This window comes from Papio anubis, chromosome 12 (assembly GCF_008728515.1).
Source record: "Papio anubis isolate 15944 chromosome 12, Panubis1.0, whole genome shotgun sequence".
Classification (NCBI taxonomy): domain Eukaryota; kingdom Metazoa; phylum Chordata; class Mammalia; order Primates; family Cercopithecidae; genus Papio; species Papio anubis.
Window position 1 is genome coordinate 44550386 of NC_044987.1, and position 14241 is coordinate 44564626.

The 14241-nt window shown below is 37.0% G+C and overlaps 1 protein-coding gene across 5 annotated transcripts in view; it reads right to left on the minus strand.

Annotated features, from left to right (window-relative positions):
- LOC101022396 (glutamate carboxypeptidase 2) overlaps positions 1-14241 on the minus strand; it is a 67042-nt gene that overhangs the window by 19392 nt on the left and 33409 nt on the right. For all 5 annotated transcript variants that reach the window (XM_031653059.1, XM_031653056.1, XM_031653058.1 and 2 more), the window contains 5 exons: positions 12213-12311; positions 10936-11021; positions 9460-9579; positions 6949-7031; positions 4623-4686 (listed from right to left, as the gene is read on the minus strand). In XM_031653059.1, coding sequence (XP_031508919.1) covers positions 4623-4686; positions 6949-7031; positions 9460-9579; positions 10936-11021; positions 12213-12311 — 452 coding nt within the window. The remainder of the gene's footprint in view (positions 1-4622; positions 4687-6948; positions 7032-9459; positions 9580-10935; positions 11022-12212; positions 12312-14241) is intronic.

The following is a 14241-nucleotide window of genomic DNA, read 5'->3' on the forward strand; positions in this document are numbered from 1 at the left end:
AGCTAAGGGCATAGCCTGTGCAAATGCCCAGAAATGTAAAAGCACATGAAACACTCAGAGGATGGCAACTCGCTTTTATCCCAAAGCCTAAGATCCATGCTTGAGAACAGTAAAAGTTGAGGCTTTTAAAATAGTGACACCTCAGCAGACTTGTTTATGGAACTTAAAAATTTGATATTAGAATTCTAAAATTCATCTGGAAGAATAAATATCTACAAACAGCCAATGTAATTTTTAAAACAGAAGTGCTTATAAGAGTGGAAATGGGGAGGAGAATAGTTTGGCAACATTTATAACAATTTAAATGCACATATCCTAGAACCAAATAAATATACTTGTAGCTCTCTACCCTCTCCTCACATCATACAGAAAAAACATGCAAATAAAAGAATATTAACCACAACAAACTGAAACAATCTGTCCAGCAGCTAGAGAATTGATACAGAATTTGTCCTATTGAATACAATGTAGATTTTTCTTGTCTGGTGGTAGTGTTTGTTTTTTAAGCGAAGCAGAGATATGTGCTGATATGGAAAGCTTTTCATAATGTGTTGCTGAATGAAAAAGGCAAGTTGTAGAACCATTTAGCTGTAATATGATACCAAATATCTGTATAAGGTGGTGAGAGACAAAAGAGTGTAGTGGTTAGAAGGGTAAAGTTGGAACAGACCAGTCTGATTTGAGTCTAAGCTCAACCCTTCACTAGCTGTGTGACTTTGGGAAAGTTACTTAACCTCTCTGACTGTCAGTTTCTTCTTTTATACAAAAGAGATAATAAAAGCATTTACCTACTTATCTCAGAGGGTTATGGTGAGTACTGAATAATTTTTTTACATGTAAAGCACCTGAGATAGCACCCACTACACTCTTGGTGCTTTGTGGAGCTAAATTCTATATATTAATGCCAACATGATGGAAATACCCAAAACTGAGTACAGTAGTACCTTTGGAGAGAGGACTAAGTTTGAGAGTAGTTTGCATTGGGGAGTTTTGCTTTATTTGTAAATTTTACATTTTAACATTAGAAATTTCAGAATATATGATTATTGGTATTATTTGAGAAAGAAACATTAATACAATGTAAAAATATAAAACAAAGTGAGATGAATGGTGTCCCAATCATATAGTACCTGCTGTCCTTTGTTCTCGATTTTGAAAATTATAGAGACACAATGAAGTAATTTCAAGCCAGGGATGACATAAGTAGCAAAGCTTAATGAGTTTTTAAAATACATTAAAATATCAAATCTTAAAAAGCTATGGCCAAGTATGGTGCCACACACCTGTTGTCCCAGCTACTTGGGAGGCGGGAGGATCAATTGAGTTCAGGAGTTTGAAACCACTCTGGGCAATACTACAAGATCTCACTTCAAAACAAGAACAAAAAAGAAAAAAAAAAAAAAACAGAAAAAACTATCAATAAAGAGAATGTTATTCTACATTTCAAGAAAATATATTTGGAGTATTAATTCTTGGTGGGCAAATATATATGTATATTTGACCTTATTATGTGTTTTAAGTAGGTATAATGATATTAATCAAAGTTAACATTTTTTGATGTTTACTCTGTGCAAGACACAGGTCTGGGAGATTTGCAAATGAATTTTTTTTTTTTTTTGCCCTTACAGGAGCCTTTGAGATTGGGGCTCTTAGAAGTTATATTTAGAAGTGAGAAAACTGAGGCACAAAAAGTAAGTAGCTTGGTTCACACAAATAGGAAGTTGCATGGCCAGGAATGAATCCAGGCATCTGACGCCAAAGGTCAGGCTCTTAGCCACTACCCTAAGAGAAGGAGAAAAGAATAACTATATGCACCGTGTAAGCTAACTTTCAGAACAATGTAGCTCAGAGGCATTGACAAAGAAGAAAATGAAGGTTGGGAGCTGTGTCTCAGACCCGTAATCCTAGCATTTTGGGAGACCAACATGGTTAGATAGCTTGAGCCCAGGAGTTTGAGGCCAACCTGGGTAATATGGTGAAACCTCATCTCCAATAAAAATACAAAGATTACCTGTTGTTTCCTGACTTTTTAATGATTGCCATTCTAACAGGTGTGAGATGGTATCTCACTGTGGTTTTGATTTCCATTTCTCTGATGGCCAGTGATGATGAGCATTTTTTCATGTGTCTGTTGGCTGTATGCATGTCTTCTTTTGAGAAATGTCTGTTCATATCCTTTGCCCACTTTCTGATGCGGTTGCTTGTTTTTTTCTTGTAAATTTGATTGAGTTCTTTATAGATTCTGGATATTAGCCCTTTGTCAGATGAGTAGATTGCAAACATTTTCTCCCATTCTGTAGGTTGCCTGTTCACTCTGATGGTAGTTTCTTTTGCTGTGCAGAAGCTCTTTAGTTTAATTAGATCCCATTTGTCAATTTTGGCTTTTGTTGCCATTGCTTTTGGTGTTTTAGACGTGAAGTCCTTGCCCATGCCTATGTCCTGAATGGTATTACCTAGGTTTTCTTCTAGGGTTTTTAATGGTGTTAGGTGCTGGAGAGGATGTGGAGAAATAGGAACACTTTAAACTGTTGGTGGGATTGCAAACTAGTTCAACCATTATGGAAAACAGTATGGAGATTCCTGAAGGATCTAGAACTAGAAGTACCATATGACCCAGCCAACCCATTACTGGGTATATACCCAAAGGATTATAAATCACGCTGCTATAAAGACACATGCACACGTATGTTCATTGTGGCACTATTCACAATAGCAAAGACCTGGAATCAACCCAAATGTCCATCAGTGACAGACTGGATTAAGAATGTGGCACATATACACCATGGAATACTATGCAGCCATAAAAAAGGATGAGTTTGCGTCCTTTGTAGGGACATGGATGCAGCTGGAAACCATCATTCTCAGCAAACTATCACAAGAACAGAAAACCAAACACCACATGTTCTCACTCATAGGTGGGAACTGAACAATGAAATCACTTGGACTCGGGAAGGGGAACATCATACACCGGGGCCTATTATGGGGGGGGAGGGGGCAGGAGGGAGGGATTGCATTGGGAGTTATACCTGATGTAAATGATGAGTTGATGGGTGCTGACGAGTTGATGGGTGCAGCACACCAACATGGCACAAATATACATATGTAACAAATCTGCACGTTGTGCACATGTACCCTAGAACTTAAAGTATAATAATAAAAATTTAAAAAAAATACAAAGATTAGCTGGACATTTGGCACTTGCCTGTAGTCCCAGCTACTAAGGAGACTGAGGTTGAAGGATCACTTGAGTCTGGGAGGTCAAGACTAGTGAGCCATGATTGCTCCAGGCACTCCAGCCTGGACTGCAGAGTGAGACCCTGACTCAAAACAAGCCAGCAAACAAAGAAAAAAACAAAAAAAGAGAAAGAAAATGTAAATGCCAATGTAACTCTATCAAGGTCTCATGTTCTAACTGTTGACATGGCAAATTTACTAATACACTAAAGAAAATATTCTAAAAAATCCCCCCTTCATTCATTTAGTCCTTTATTTTTTGCAACCGTGCCACAAATATTTATTTAATAAGACGTTAGGAATCCAGGAGTGAATAAGCAAGATACTGTCTATTCCTTGTTAAAGAATACAGTCTATTACTTGTAAAACAAATAATTAATAATGACAGTGATGAGTGCCACAAAGAAATGTCTTCCCTGAAAAAGTAACATTTCAAAGGAAGGTCTAAGGATAAGGATTAAACAGATAAAGAGGTGTTGAAGAGCAATCTGAGTGTAGAGAATAGGAGTGCAATGGCTGGGATGTTGCATATGGTCAAGATACAGACATATTAGTGGAGCTGGATTGTAGTGACAATGGACTCTTTCATTTTCATGGAAATCAATCTGAGATTTCCTTTAGTTTGGTCCTTCGCTTATTAAAAGTATTTCCATTCTTCAAAGTCAGCCTCAAATGCCTATCCCATTTTTTCAAGCCTTTCCTGAAGTTTCCATTATTCTCTCCTCTGAACTCCCAGAGTGGTTTGATCCTACCCTTTCTAAAGTACCTGCATATAATTATAATTCAAGATTGATTTTGTATATTATCTATACTGAGTGTGCCACCACGCCCAGCTAATTTTTGCATTTGTAATAGCTATAGGGTTTTACCATGTTGGCCAGGCTGGTTTTGATATCCTGACCTGAAGTGATCCACCCACTTCAGCCTCCCAAAGTACTGCGATTACAGGTGTGAGCCACCGCACCCCACAAATGATACTTTTTTCCTACATCATTCTAAATTATAGAACCTTTAGGTCCCTGACTTAATCATTCAACAGATACTTACTAAATTCCTGCCATATATAAAAAGAAATCTGCCAGATGAAGCTAATCAAAGAATGCTGCTTTTCTGAATTAGTACTCTATACTTCAAAGCCAAAAAAAAAAAAAAAAAAGTAAGAAAAGAAAACAAAAAGACAAGGAAAGGAAAGAAGAAAAGAAAAACTTGCTCACCTAGGCCTCACCCAACTCTCAACTAGGGTTCACACACTGCTTTCTGTCAGAGGTTGCAGTAGACTCCCCAACCACACGTTAATACATAGCCTTCCTTGTTAGTGCATAATTTATTAACTAGACTGCTGCTCCTAGTTTAATCACATCTTTTCTTATGAGACCAACAATATTCACCTTCTATAGACGAATCAGCATTAATATAAGCCACGCCACGCTCTTGAAGGAGTCTTGAATTCTCCTATAATAAAAAGGAAAACCATAAATATAAAGTTATAACCCACTCCCCCTCCCCCACAAAATGCACATCTACATTTAACGATTTAATGTATGTAGACCTCTAATTGAGCTGATCCATATTAATGACAAATTTGACATAAGAAATTCTCATAAAAGAGCTGCTTTGAAAGAATTTGAATAAAGATTACTGGTAGGAAACAACAAGCAAAACTTGTTAAAAGCTAATATTTAAGATGAAACTGTCCATATACTTACGGTAAGTAGAAAAGGAGTTAATTTCTTAACCATACTGTAGTTTATCCTTTAAAAAATTTTCTTAGCAAACATGAATGACCTGAGACTTTTCAGTGAAGATCTTCCTATAAACATCTCATTATTTAAGCAGAAAATCTTGTCTGGTTCATATGGAATGAAGGTATTTTAAGTTTATGAAATTTCTTTTTTTTTTTTTTTGAGATGGAGTCTCGCTCTGTCGCCCAGGCTGGAGTGCAGTGGCACGATCTCGGCTCACTGCAAGTTCCGCCTCCCGGGTTCATGCCATTCTCCTGCCTCAGCCTCCCAAGTAGCTGGGACTACAGGCGCCCGCCACCTCGCCCGGCTAGTTTTTTGTATTTTTTAGTAGAGACGGGGTTTCACCATGTTAATCAGGATGGTCTCGATCTCTCGACCTCGTGATCCGCCCGTCTCGGCCTCCCAAAGTGCTGGGATTACAGGCTTGAGCCACCGCGCCCGGCCAAGTTTATGAAATTTCAAATTAAATTTCATATTATGAAAAATTAGTGAACTTAAGTCATCGCCTGACCATGAAGTCAGGTTCTCCTGTAGGATGGCACCATCTCCTGGTCAATATTGATAATTGCACATTTTTAGAATAACACATAGTAAAGTTTTTTTGAGATATCAATGTGGATTCTGAGTCTCTAAAATATGTAATTTCCTAAGCATTCTAACTACAAGATAAAAAATGAAAAAAAATGCACTGTAAGTGAAAAAAACAATTTGAAAGACACAAATCACACTATCAAAATATTTAGGTTCTTCCAGATATTGGCGTAATTCTTTCTTATAAAACTTTGACTAGGTCTACAAGAGCATCATTTACTTTTTCAAAGAAAATTAAAGTTTACTGGGCTTCACATAGTATCTGGAGCATGAGAGGAGCCAATAAGTATTTACAGCATGACTGGAAATTAATGGAATAAATATTGACTTTGCATATATTTACCTTATAGCTAATGTTTCGGTTATATAAAGCCAACAATACATGCAGTTAAAATTACTTTTCAAAGGGCTTAGTAAATATTCGGTGGTGGAAATTTCTGCCTTACTTTTAACATAATTTAATATAAAGAGGGTCATTATGAATTAAGAAAGATAAATGAAAAGGATACCTTACAGCCAGGCGTGGTGGCACACGCCTGTAATTCTAGCACTTTCGGAGGCCGAGGCAGGCAGATCACTTAAGCTCAGGAGTTCAAGGCCAGCCTGGCCAACATGGCAAAACCCTGTCTTACTAAACATACAAAATTTAGCCAGGTGTGGTGGTCTGTAATCCCAGCTACTCGGGAGGCTGGGGCAGGAGAATCGCTTGAACCAGGGATGCTGAGGTTGCAGTGAACAGAAATCACGTCACTGTACTCCAGCCTGGGCAAGAGTGAGACTCCATCTCAAAAAAAGAAAAAAATGTATTTAGCTTTAGGAGATATTTTGGAAAGCGTAATAGAATCATGACAGAAATCAAACATGATACAGGAGAATTTGACTTCATGGTCAGGAAATGGAGACAATTTAACCTCATATTTTTCATAAATTTGAAATAGCTTCATTCCCTTCAAATCAGAGAAGAATCTCCATTTAAATGTCATGTTTATGGGAAGATATTCACGGAAAAGTCTGTTAGGTCGTTCATGTTTGCTAAGACAATATTTTGAAGAATAAACTGCAGTATTGTTAAGAAACTGACTCGTTTTGATGTTTGGTTTCTAGCATATCTGCTTATTTACTCTCATACTCCCAGGAAATAAAGATAATTTTGACAATTGACATTAAGTGGCTCTTAAAAGTTCAAACAAAACTTAGTTCTTTAGCAACAGAGATTTTTATTGCAGATTTTTGAACAAGAATATGTTGCTTCAGGTTTTGGGGAAAAAAAATCTTTGAATATTTTCTTATTATATTCATTTCATAGTTTTACGTGCTTGGCAAATAAGTCCTGGCTAATTTATTTTATAAAAATTTATATTATAGCAAATTATCAACTAACCTCTGCCCATTCAGTAGAACCAAGAAGACCAAATTCTTCTGCATCCCAGCTTGCAAACAAAATTGTTCTTCTAGGTCTCCACCCTAAAATATATGTGTATATATAAATGCTAGAAAAAAATTCATAATGTACCCAGGATACTACCAAGCCCAGATGGAAAAAAACAAAACAAAACAAAACAAAACAAAAAAGCAGTCATTGATTATTTGGGAAGGGCAAATTGTGGTAAAAATCTTTACTTACGTAGTTTTCTTTTGTAAGATTTTAAAATGTTGTCAATACAAAATAGTACAATTACATAGAAAAGGGGGGAAATGTGACAGTAAAGATCTTGCAAGATCATAAAACAATCTAATAGGTTTATAAAAATTGGCTATGCATAGGAAGTCATTGGTGGTCTGCAACTGCCTAGAACAAAGAAAGAAATTTCTAGATGTGTTCGGTCTTCTGAAAGCAGATATAACTAAAAGAAAATCCTTTGAAACTCTTTCCTATTGTTCTGACATCAAATAAACAATTGTTCAATATCAGCTGGTCGTATGATTTCACTCCATTCTCTGCCAGAATTAATCAATAAGGGCTCAGTTAGCAACAGCAATGTTTGCTGTTGCTGAAAACCACATAATTCAATAGAGGGGTGATGTGTCTTGGAGGTTATAAACACTGACCTTGGAGTTAAGGCAAGATCTTGTTTCAAACCCTGGTTCTCTCACTAGCAGCACGACTAAGGGAAAGTTATTCAAACCTATTAAACTTCCACTTCTTCATCTGTATACCAGGAACAAGAGAGTAAAGATGAAGACACCACTTGATTGTGGGAGGATTAAATGGAATAATGTTTAGAAAGCACTCAGTAGGTGCCCCAAAAATTATGAGTACTCATCATCTTAGTAAATATTCATGTGTGCTTAAGAATGTATATACTATAGCTGTTGACTCCAGTCTTTTGTTTTTGTCAATAGTATTATTCAAATTTCCTATTATTATTCATCAGCATTCCATTTCTTTGGCATATTTTATAATTGTCACAGTGATGTTTTGTATAGTTACCACAGGGATTTCCTAGCAAAATCATGAAACATTTTTGTAACAAAATTAAACACTACCTACTTCGTGAATTATGTAAATTTAGGTCTCCATTGTTTTGTTTTTTTCAAATATAAGATAGCTGTGTAGAAAAAAGAACCGAGCACCTTTACATTTTATTTTAAATAGAGACATCATGGTTTTGTGGACTGGTAGTCAGAAATTTGAGTTTAAACCCTGATTCTCTTATTCTGCCACATGCTAGCTACATAATCCTGGGGAAACTATCGAATTCTCTAAACCTTGGTTAACTTATCTGTTACATGAGAAGATAAATAAATATGTCTTCTCCCTAGTTGCTATGACTTCAAAGTACATAGGACATATAAAAACAGTTTCTCAAAAAAAAGTAAATACTATGCAAACAACATATATTATTGTTTTCATTGTTGCTACAAATATATAGGTTATATTTTACAGCCCCCAGACACCTTGTTTGCAGGGTCAATAAAGGGAATGAACTTCTTGCTCTCAATGTGCAATTATTATGTTAAAGAGCAAACATTTGAACTAAATTTTACTCTATCATATGAAGATTCTAAAATGGCTAAAGTGATGATGTTACGAGTATAAACCTAATTTTTGTGAGAGCACACCAGTGCTCAGGGTATGAGAATACAGATTCCAAACTTTTGACAGAATCCCATTAGACCTAAGACCAGTATTTCTCTGAACAGAACATCTATCTCCTTAATTACTCCATACATTTAACCTGAGGTCTGGGGTTAGAAGAGACTGAGGAACGTCTGCTTACAGTCTCTAACTAGGAAGCTTTGGCTTATAATCTAATTTCAGTGTGTTTTCTCTAGTGATGTAACCCATCTGCATCTTCTTCGTTGCAAAGAACAACCATTAACAGTATAATTCCTTTATTTCAGATTATCACTTAATACATAAATATCAGTAATATAAATGTTATATAAATAAATGCAAAAATAAATAATATAATTGGCCGGGCGCGGTGGCTCAAGCCTGTAATGCCAGCACTTTGGGAGGCTGAGACGGGCGGATCACAAGGTCAGGAGATCGAGACCATCCTGGCTAACACGGTGAGACCCGTCTCTACTGAAAAATACAAAAACCACTAGCTGGGTGAGGTGGTGGGCGCGTGTAGTCCCAGCTACTCGGGAGGCTGAGGCAGGAGAATGGCGTAAACCCGGGAGGCGGAACTTGCAGTGAGCTGAGATCCAGCCACTGCACTCCAGCCTGGGCGACAGAGCGAGACTCCATCGCAAAAAAAAAAATAAAAAATAAAATACAAAATAAAATAAAATAAATAATATAATTAACCAACCAATATTAAAAATTGTATCGGTATTTTTACCAAACACATGTAATGGTTGAAGTAGTATTTTTATACTCCCTTTACCGAAGACTAAACTGAGAGTCAGATAGGTTGGCTTTTTTGCTGTTGGTTTGTATTACCTTCCTTTTTCAGCGTTCCAAAGCTCCTCACAATTTCATGAACAACAGCTGCTCCACTCTGAGGGTCAATACCACCAAACACCCATGAGTCCCGGTGACCTCCCAGAATGACGTATCTGTCTAGAAAGCATCGATACAAGACTATTTGTCATTTTGGGTCAATAAAAGAGAAAATTGCAAACAACTCAATACCATCTAAATACAAAGCACTCATTACTCAAAAAAAAGGCTAGGTTCCCTAAGATTTGTGAAAATATGTTATTTCTGATTTTAATATGTGTTTCTGCTATCTGAGAAAGCATAAATGTGATAAAGCAAATATATATTTCAATGTATTACTATAATTATAAATACTACATATATGTAATTAAGAAAGCTTAATGTTATCCTTATTCACATTTTTTGTAATTCTCTATTACTCCTCTCTTACCTAACTTACCACTTTCTAATATATTCAAAATAAGAGAACATAGTGGCCACATAGGAAGTTCTCCAATTCCTATTCTTTCTATTCCGTTTTTAAGGTACAGCTCAAATATGTTCTCCCTCTATGAACCTTTTTTATTTTCTATAGAAGAGGGAATTTCTCTGCCTACCCAGCTCTCAGGAGTAATAAAGCACTGATCACCCTTAAGTATATGGCTCCCTTCACAAACTGTGAGCTCTTTGTCTCGGGTCTGTGTCTTCTTTTGTCTCCCCATCTCCAATGCTTACCACAGAGCTGGCACAAAATAGGTACTCAGTATTATTCTATAATAGCCACTTATATATTGCTTAGTACTCATTAGAATATGCAAACAACAAGGATATCAATATTCTTGATCTAAAATAAATCACTGCTCATAAGAAACATGCAATTAATATGTTTAATATACATTTAATAGTATCTGTTTTGGTAAGAAATATGGAACCAAATAGTTCATAAGAAACTGAGGCTTCATGAACTAAGACTATGTATAAAATGTATTAATTAGTAGATCATCCAAACTTCTGTGGAAATCATATGTCCATATATTTTATCAGTGGCTTTAGTTGTGGAAAATAAAACTATGCAAAGGATTCATTAATACAAGATTATCTTAATTTTCTAAAAGTGTGATATTTTATATAGATGTTTATAGTTATCATGAAGATATTTCCCTATGCAAAATATATAGTTAAAAAAAAAATTCAGAAAACTCAGAAAAAAACGCATCTTTCCCTACCCTGCTTCCCTTGATCCTTTAATTGAGGCCTGCACAATTTATCATTCACCTTGGTCATCTGCCCAGCCTAGCACCAAACATTCACTTTTCTTCACCACCTGTACCACAATACAAAATTATTTCATATTTATTTATTTTGTTTTTAGGTGAGTTCCACTGGTTTTCTTCGTTTGTTTGTTTGTTTTGATTCACTTTGCACTCCCAGTGGTTGGCAGTATCCAGCACATAACAGTTACTTGATCAATATTTGCTAAGCAAATGATTCCTTTACCTGGTTCCACTGCTCCTCTGAGAGTACCTATCACATTGTAAATTCTTGTCACTTCACTGGTAGAGTGGATGTGCATCTTGACTTTTCTAATGCAAAGATAAAAGACATTCTTATAAAAAAAAAAACAAAACTGGTTAACAGATTAACACTATAAGGGTTAAGGGAATTTTCCCCTCTGCCTTTGAAGGTTCAAATCTGGTAAAATAAACTGAAAATCGATTAACAGGAGAAAAAGATACAAACTGATTAACACACCAGTGTATACAGGAGCCAAACAAAATGTGAGACTCAAACAAAGGCCAAATGGCTGAAGTTTAACTGGTACCCTCTTCACAGGGGAGGGGGAAGTGGGGGACTGCAGGTGGTTTTGAGGGATGGTAAACGGTTTTCAAGAGAGTTAAATGGACCCGAAGAGCAGGCAATAGTTTGTAAATAATTCTCTTTGGAACTTGAATGGAACTAGAGAACAGTCAACAGCTGTGACAAGGCCTGTGTAAAGTGATATGCCTCAGTCTTCCTTCCTATTATATGAGTTCAATCTTCCCTGGTCAATAAAATTTCAGGGAGGGGAAAGAAAGTCATTGTCTTCCTTCTACAGCAGCTTCAGATAAGGGAACTTCAGAGAGAAACTTCCACTCTGCTCTTGTAGGGTGAAGTAGGAGGTCAGAACTATTGATTCTGAAGCTGCATCTGAGGACTTTTATCCTTTAGTTCAAAGTGCTCAGCATGCCAGAACACCATACTTTGGGTTATCTATTTTCTGAGTTCCAACAACGCCCATAATTTTTGAATCTTCAATCTTGTTTAAAGATGTCTAATTGTTCACAGGCAAAAATTACACTGGTTCTAAATTGCAGTTTTGTTTCCTGCTGGTATTACATAAATTTTACTTTTTCTGTCATCCTCTATAGTATTTTTTCTTTTCTTTTTTTTCTTGAGATGGAGTCTGGCTCTGTCACCCGGGCTGGAGTGCAGTGGCGCGATCTCAGCTCACTGCACGCTCCACCTCCCGGGTTAACGCCATTCTCCTGCCTTAGCCTCCCGAGTAGCTGGGACTACAGGCGCCCGCCACCACGCCCGGCTAGTTTTTTCTATTTTTAGTAGAGAAAGGGTTTCACCGTGTTAGCCAGGATGGTCTCAATCTCCTGACCTCGTGATCCTCCCACCTCGGCCTCCCAAAGTGCTCATATTACAGGCGTGAGCCACCACGCCCAGCCTAGTATTTTTTTCTTTAAGGCTCCCCCTTAAAAGAGTTAAAATTAAAATAGTCTCTTAACTGTGTAGAAAAGTTTCCAGTAAAGCCAGGTCCAACATTGTAGGGCACTTTGAGACTTCCTCTCCAGCTGCTATCTGGTGATGCTGAGCCACCCATTTTTCTGTTGGACACACAAAAAACATGATTAGCTACAAAAAAAAACACCTGAAGTAACACATTAAAATGTTAATGGATTCACTTTATTGACAATATGCTCATAATATCTTTAATGAGTACAAAGTGCTTTGAATATAATATGTCATTTAAACCTTACCACAATTCTGAGGAATTGCTTCCTCCACTTCACAGATGGGGCACAGGAGGCTTAGAGATTAGATAACATGCCCAAAGTCATGCAACTAGTAAATGGTTTAATTAAGATTCAAATTATTGATAAGAATTTGATCTGTGTTACCAGTATCTAGTAGTAAATCTAAAAGTGCTTTCCAGAGCATGTGCTGAAGAAAGAGCTTGATGTCTAACTCTCTGAAATTTTCCATTGTTATTTGTCTTACTGGTATATAGTTATTTTTTACAAAGTACTTTCATACACATCTACTAAGAAGACAGGAGGATCCTTTCTTTTGAAAGGATTTCATTTCAGAAGCCCCTAAAAACTTCAACGCTATTTTTTAAAATTCAGAAATAAAGATTCAGGCAGACCACTCAGTACATGCCACGGTCCCTGGTTATCTTTCAGCAGGTGACTGAGAAAGAAAACATGGTAATGTTTATGAAATGGTGGGGTTCTTGTAGTTTCACTTCAGCATATCTGCCTTTACTGTATTGAGATGATGGATTAACTTATTCTTGATTGGGGCATGTAAAACAATATACTTTTACTAAATAGCTACTGAGAGACGAATGTGTTTCCAGACAAACCTAAAAGACTATTCAAACTGAATAATCTCTACCTTAATTGTAACTACATTTTTATAAAAATTCAGCTGTAAGGCAAAAACAGACTTCTTTGGGCCTACCACGGGCATTTTGTTCCCGTTAAATGAATATTCCAGACAATGGGGGCAACAGAGTCCTTGGCAGAGCTTCCCTTCTAACAAAAAGTAGCCCAAGAAATTATTACTATTTTTTCTAACAAAAAGCAGCCTGAAAAATGTAGCTGCAAACATAGATTAGCAAGCTGAAAAGTGCAGGGGAATGCCAGCAGCTGTGCCAATAGAAAAGGGCTACCTGCGGTCAGGCGCGGTGGCTCACGCTTGTAATCCCAGCACTTTGGGAGGCCGAGGAGGGCGGATCACCTGAGGTCGGGAGTTCGAGATCAGCCTGACCAACATGGAGAAACCCCGTCTCTACTAAAAAAAAAAAAAAAAAAAAAAAAAAAAATTAGCTGGGTGTGGTGGCGGCACATGCCTGTAATCCCAGGAGGCTGAGGCAGGAGAATCACTTGAACCCGGGAGGCAGAGACTGCGGTGAGGCGAGATAATGTCATTGCACTCCAGCCTGGGCAACAAGAGCAAAATTCTATCTAAAAAAAAAAAAAAAAACAAAGGCTATTACCTGGGGGCCAGGCATGTACACATGGAGGGTCCATCTTCCCTGTTTTTGTTACCACATGCACAGTAACAGAGAAATGAGCAACATGGCGCAGCTCAGGCAGAAAGCTTACCTGAATAATAAAAGATTAGGGTGGGGCTACCAGAAATTCACACCCTATGCAAATGGCACACCTGGTCTAACCAGTTTTTCCATGACTTATATAAATCAGACATCACCTCTTCACCATCTCATCTATAAAACCCTCTGCATTTTGCAGTGGACCAGCAACACACTTTTTTCCAGGACCTCTCTCTGCAGCAGAGAGCTATGCTAATATACTATAAACTAATAACATCAGTTGCTTTGGGGGTGTAAATGGATGAGAGGAAAACTTTACTATAAATCCCTTTGAATTGTGAACTTTGTAAATGTATTTCCTTTTCAAAATAAAAATTAATAGTCCATATTCCCATAAAACAATATAATATAAAGCCATGATTGTAGTGTCCCCACAAGGAGGGGTAAACAAATGACTAGAAGAGAACATAATAATA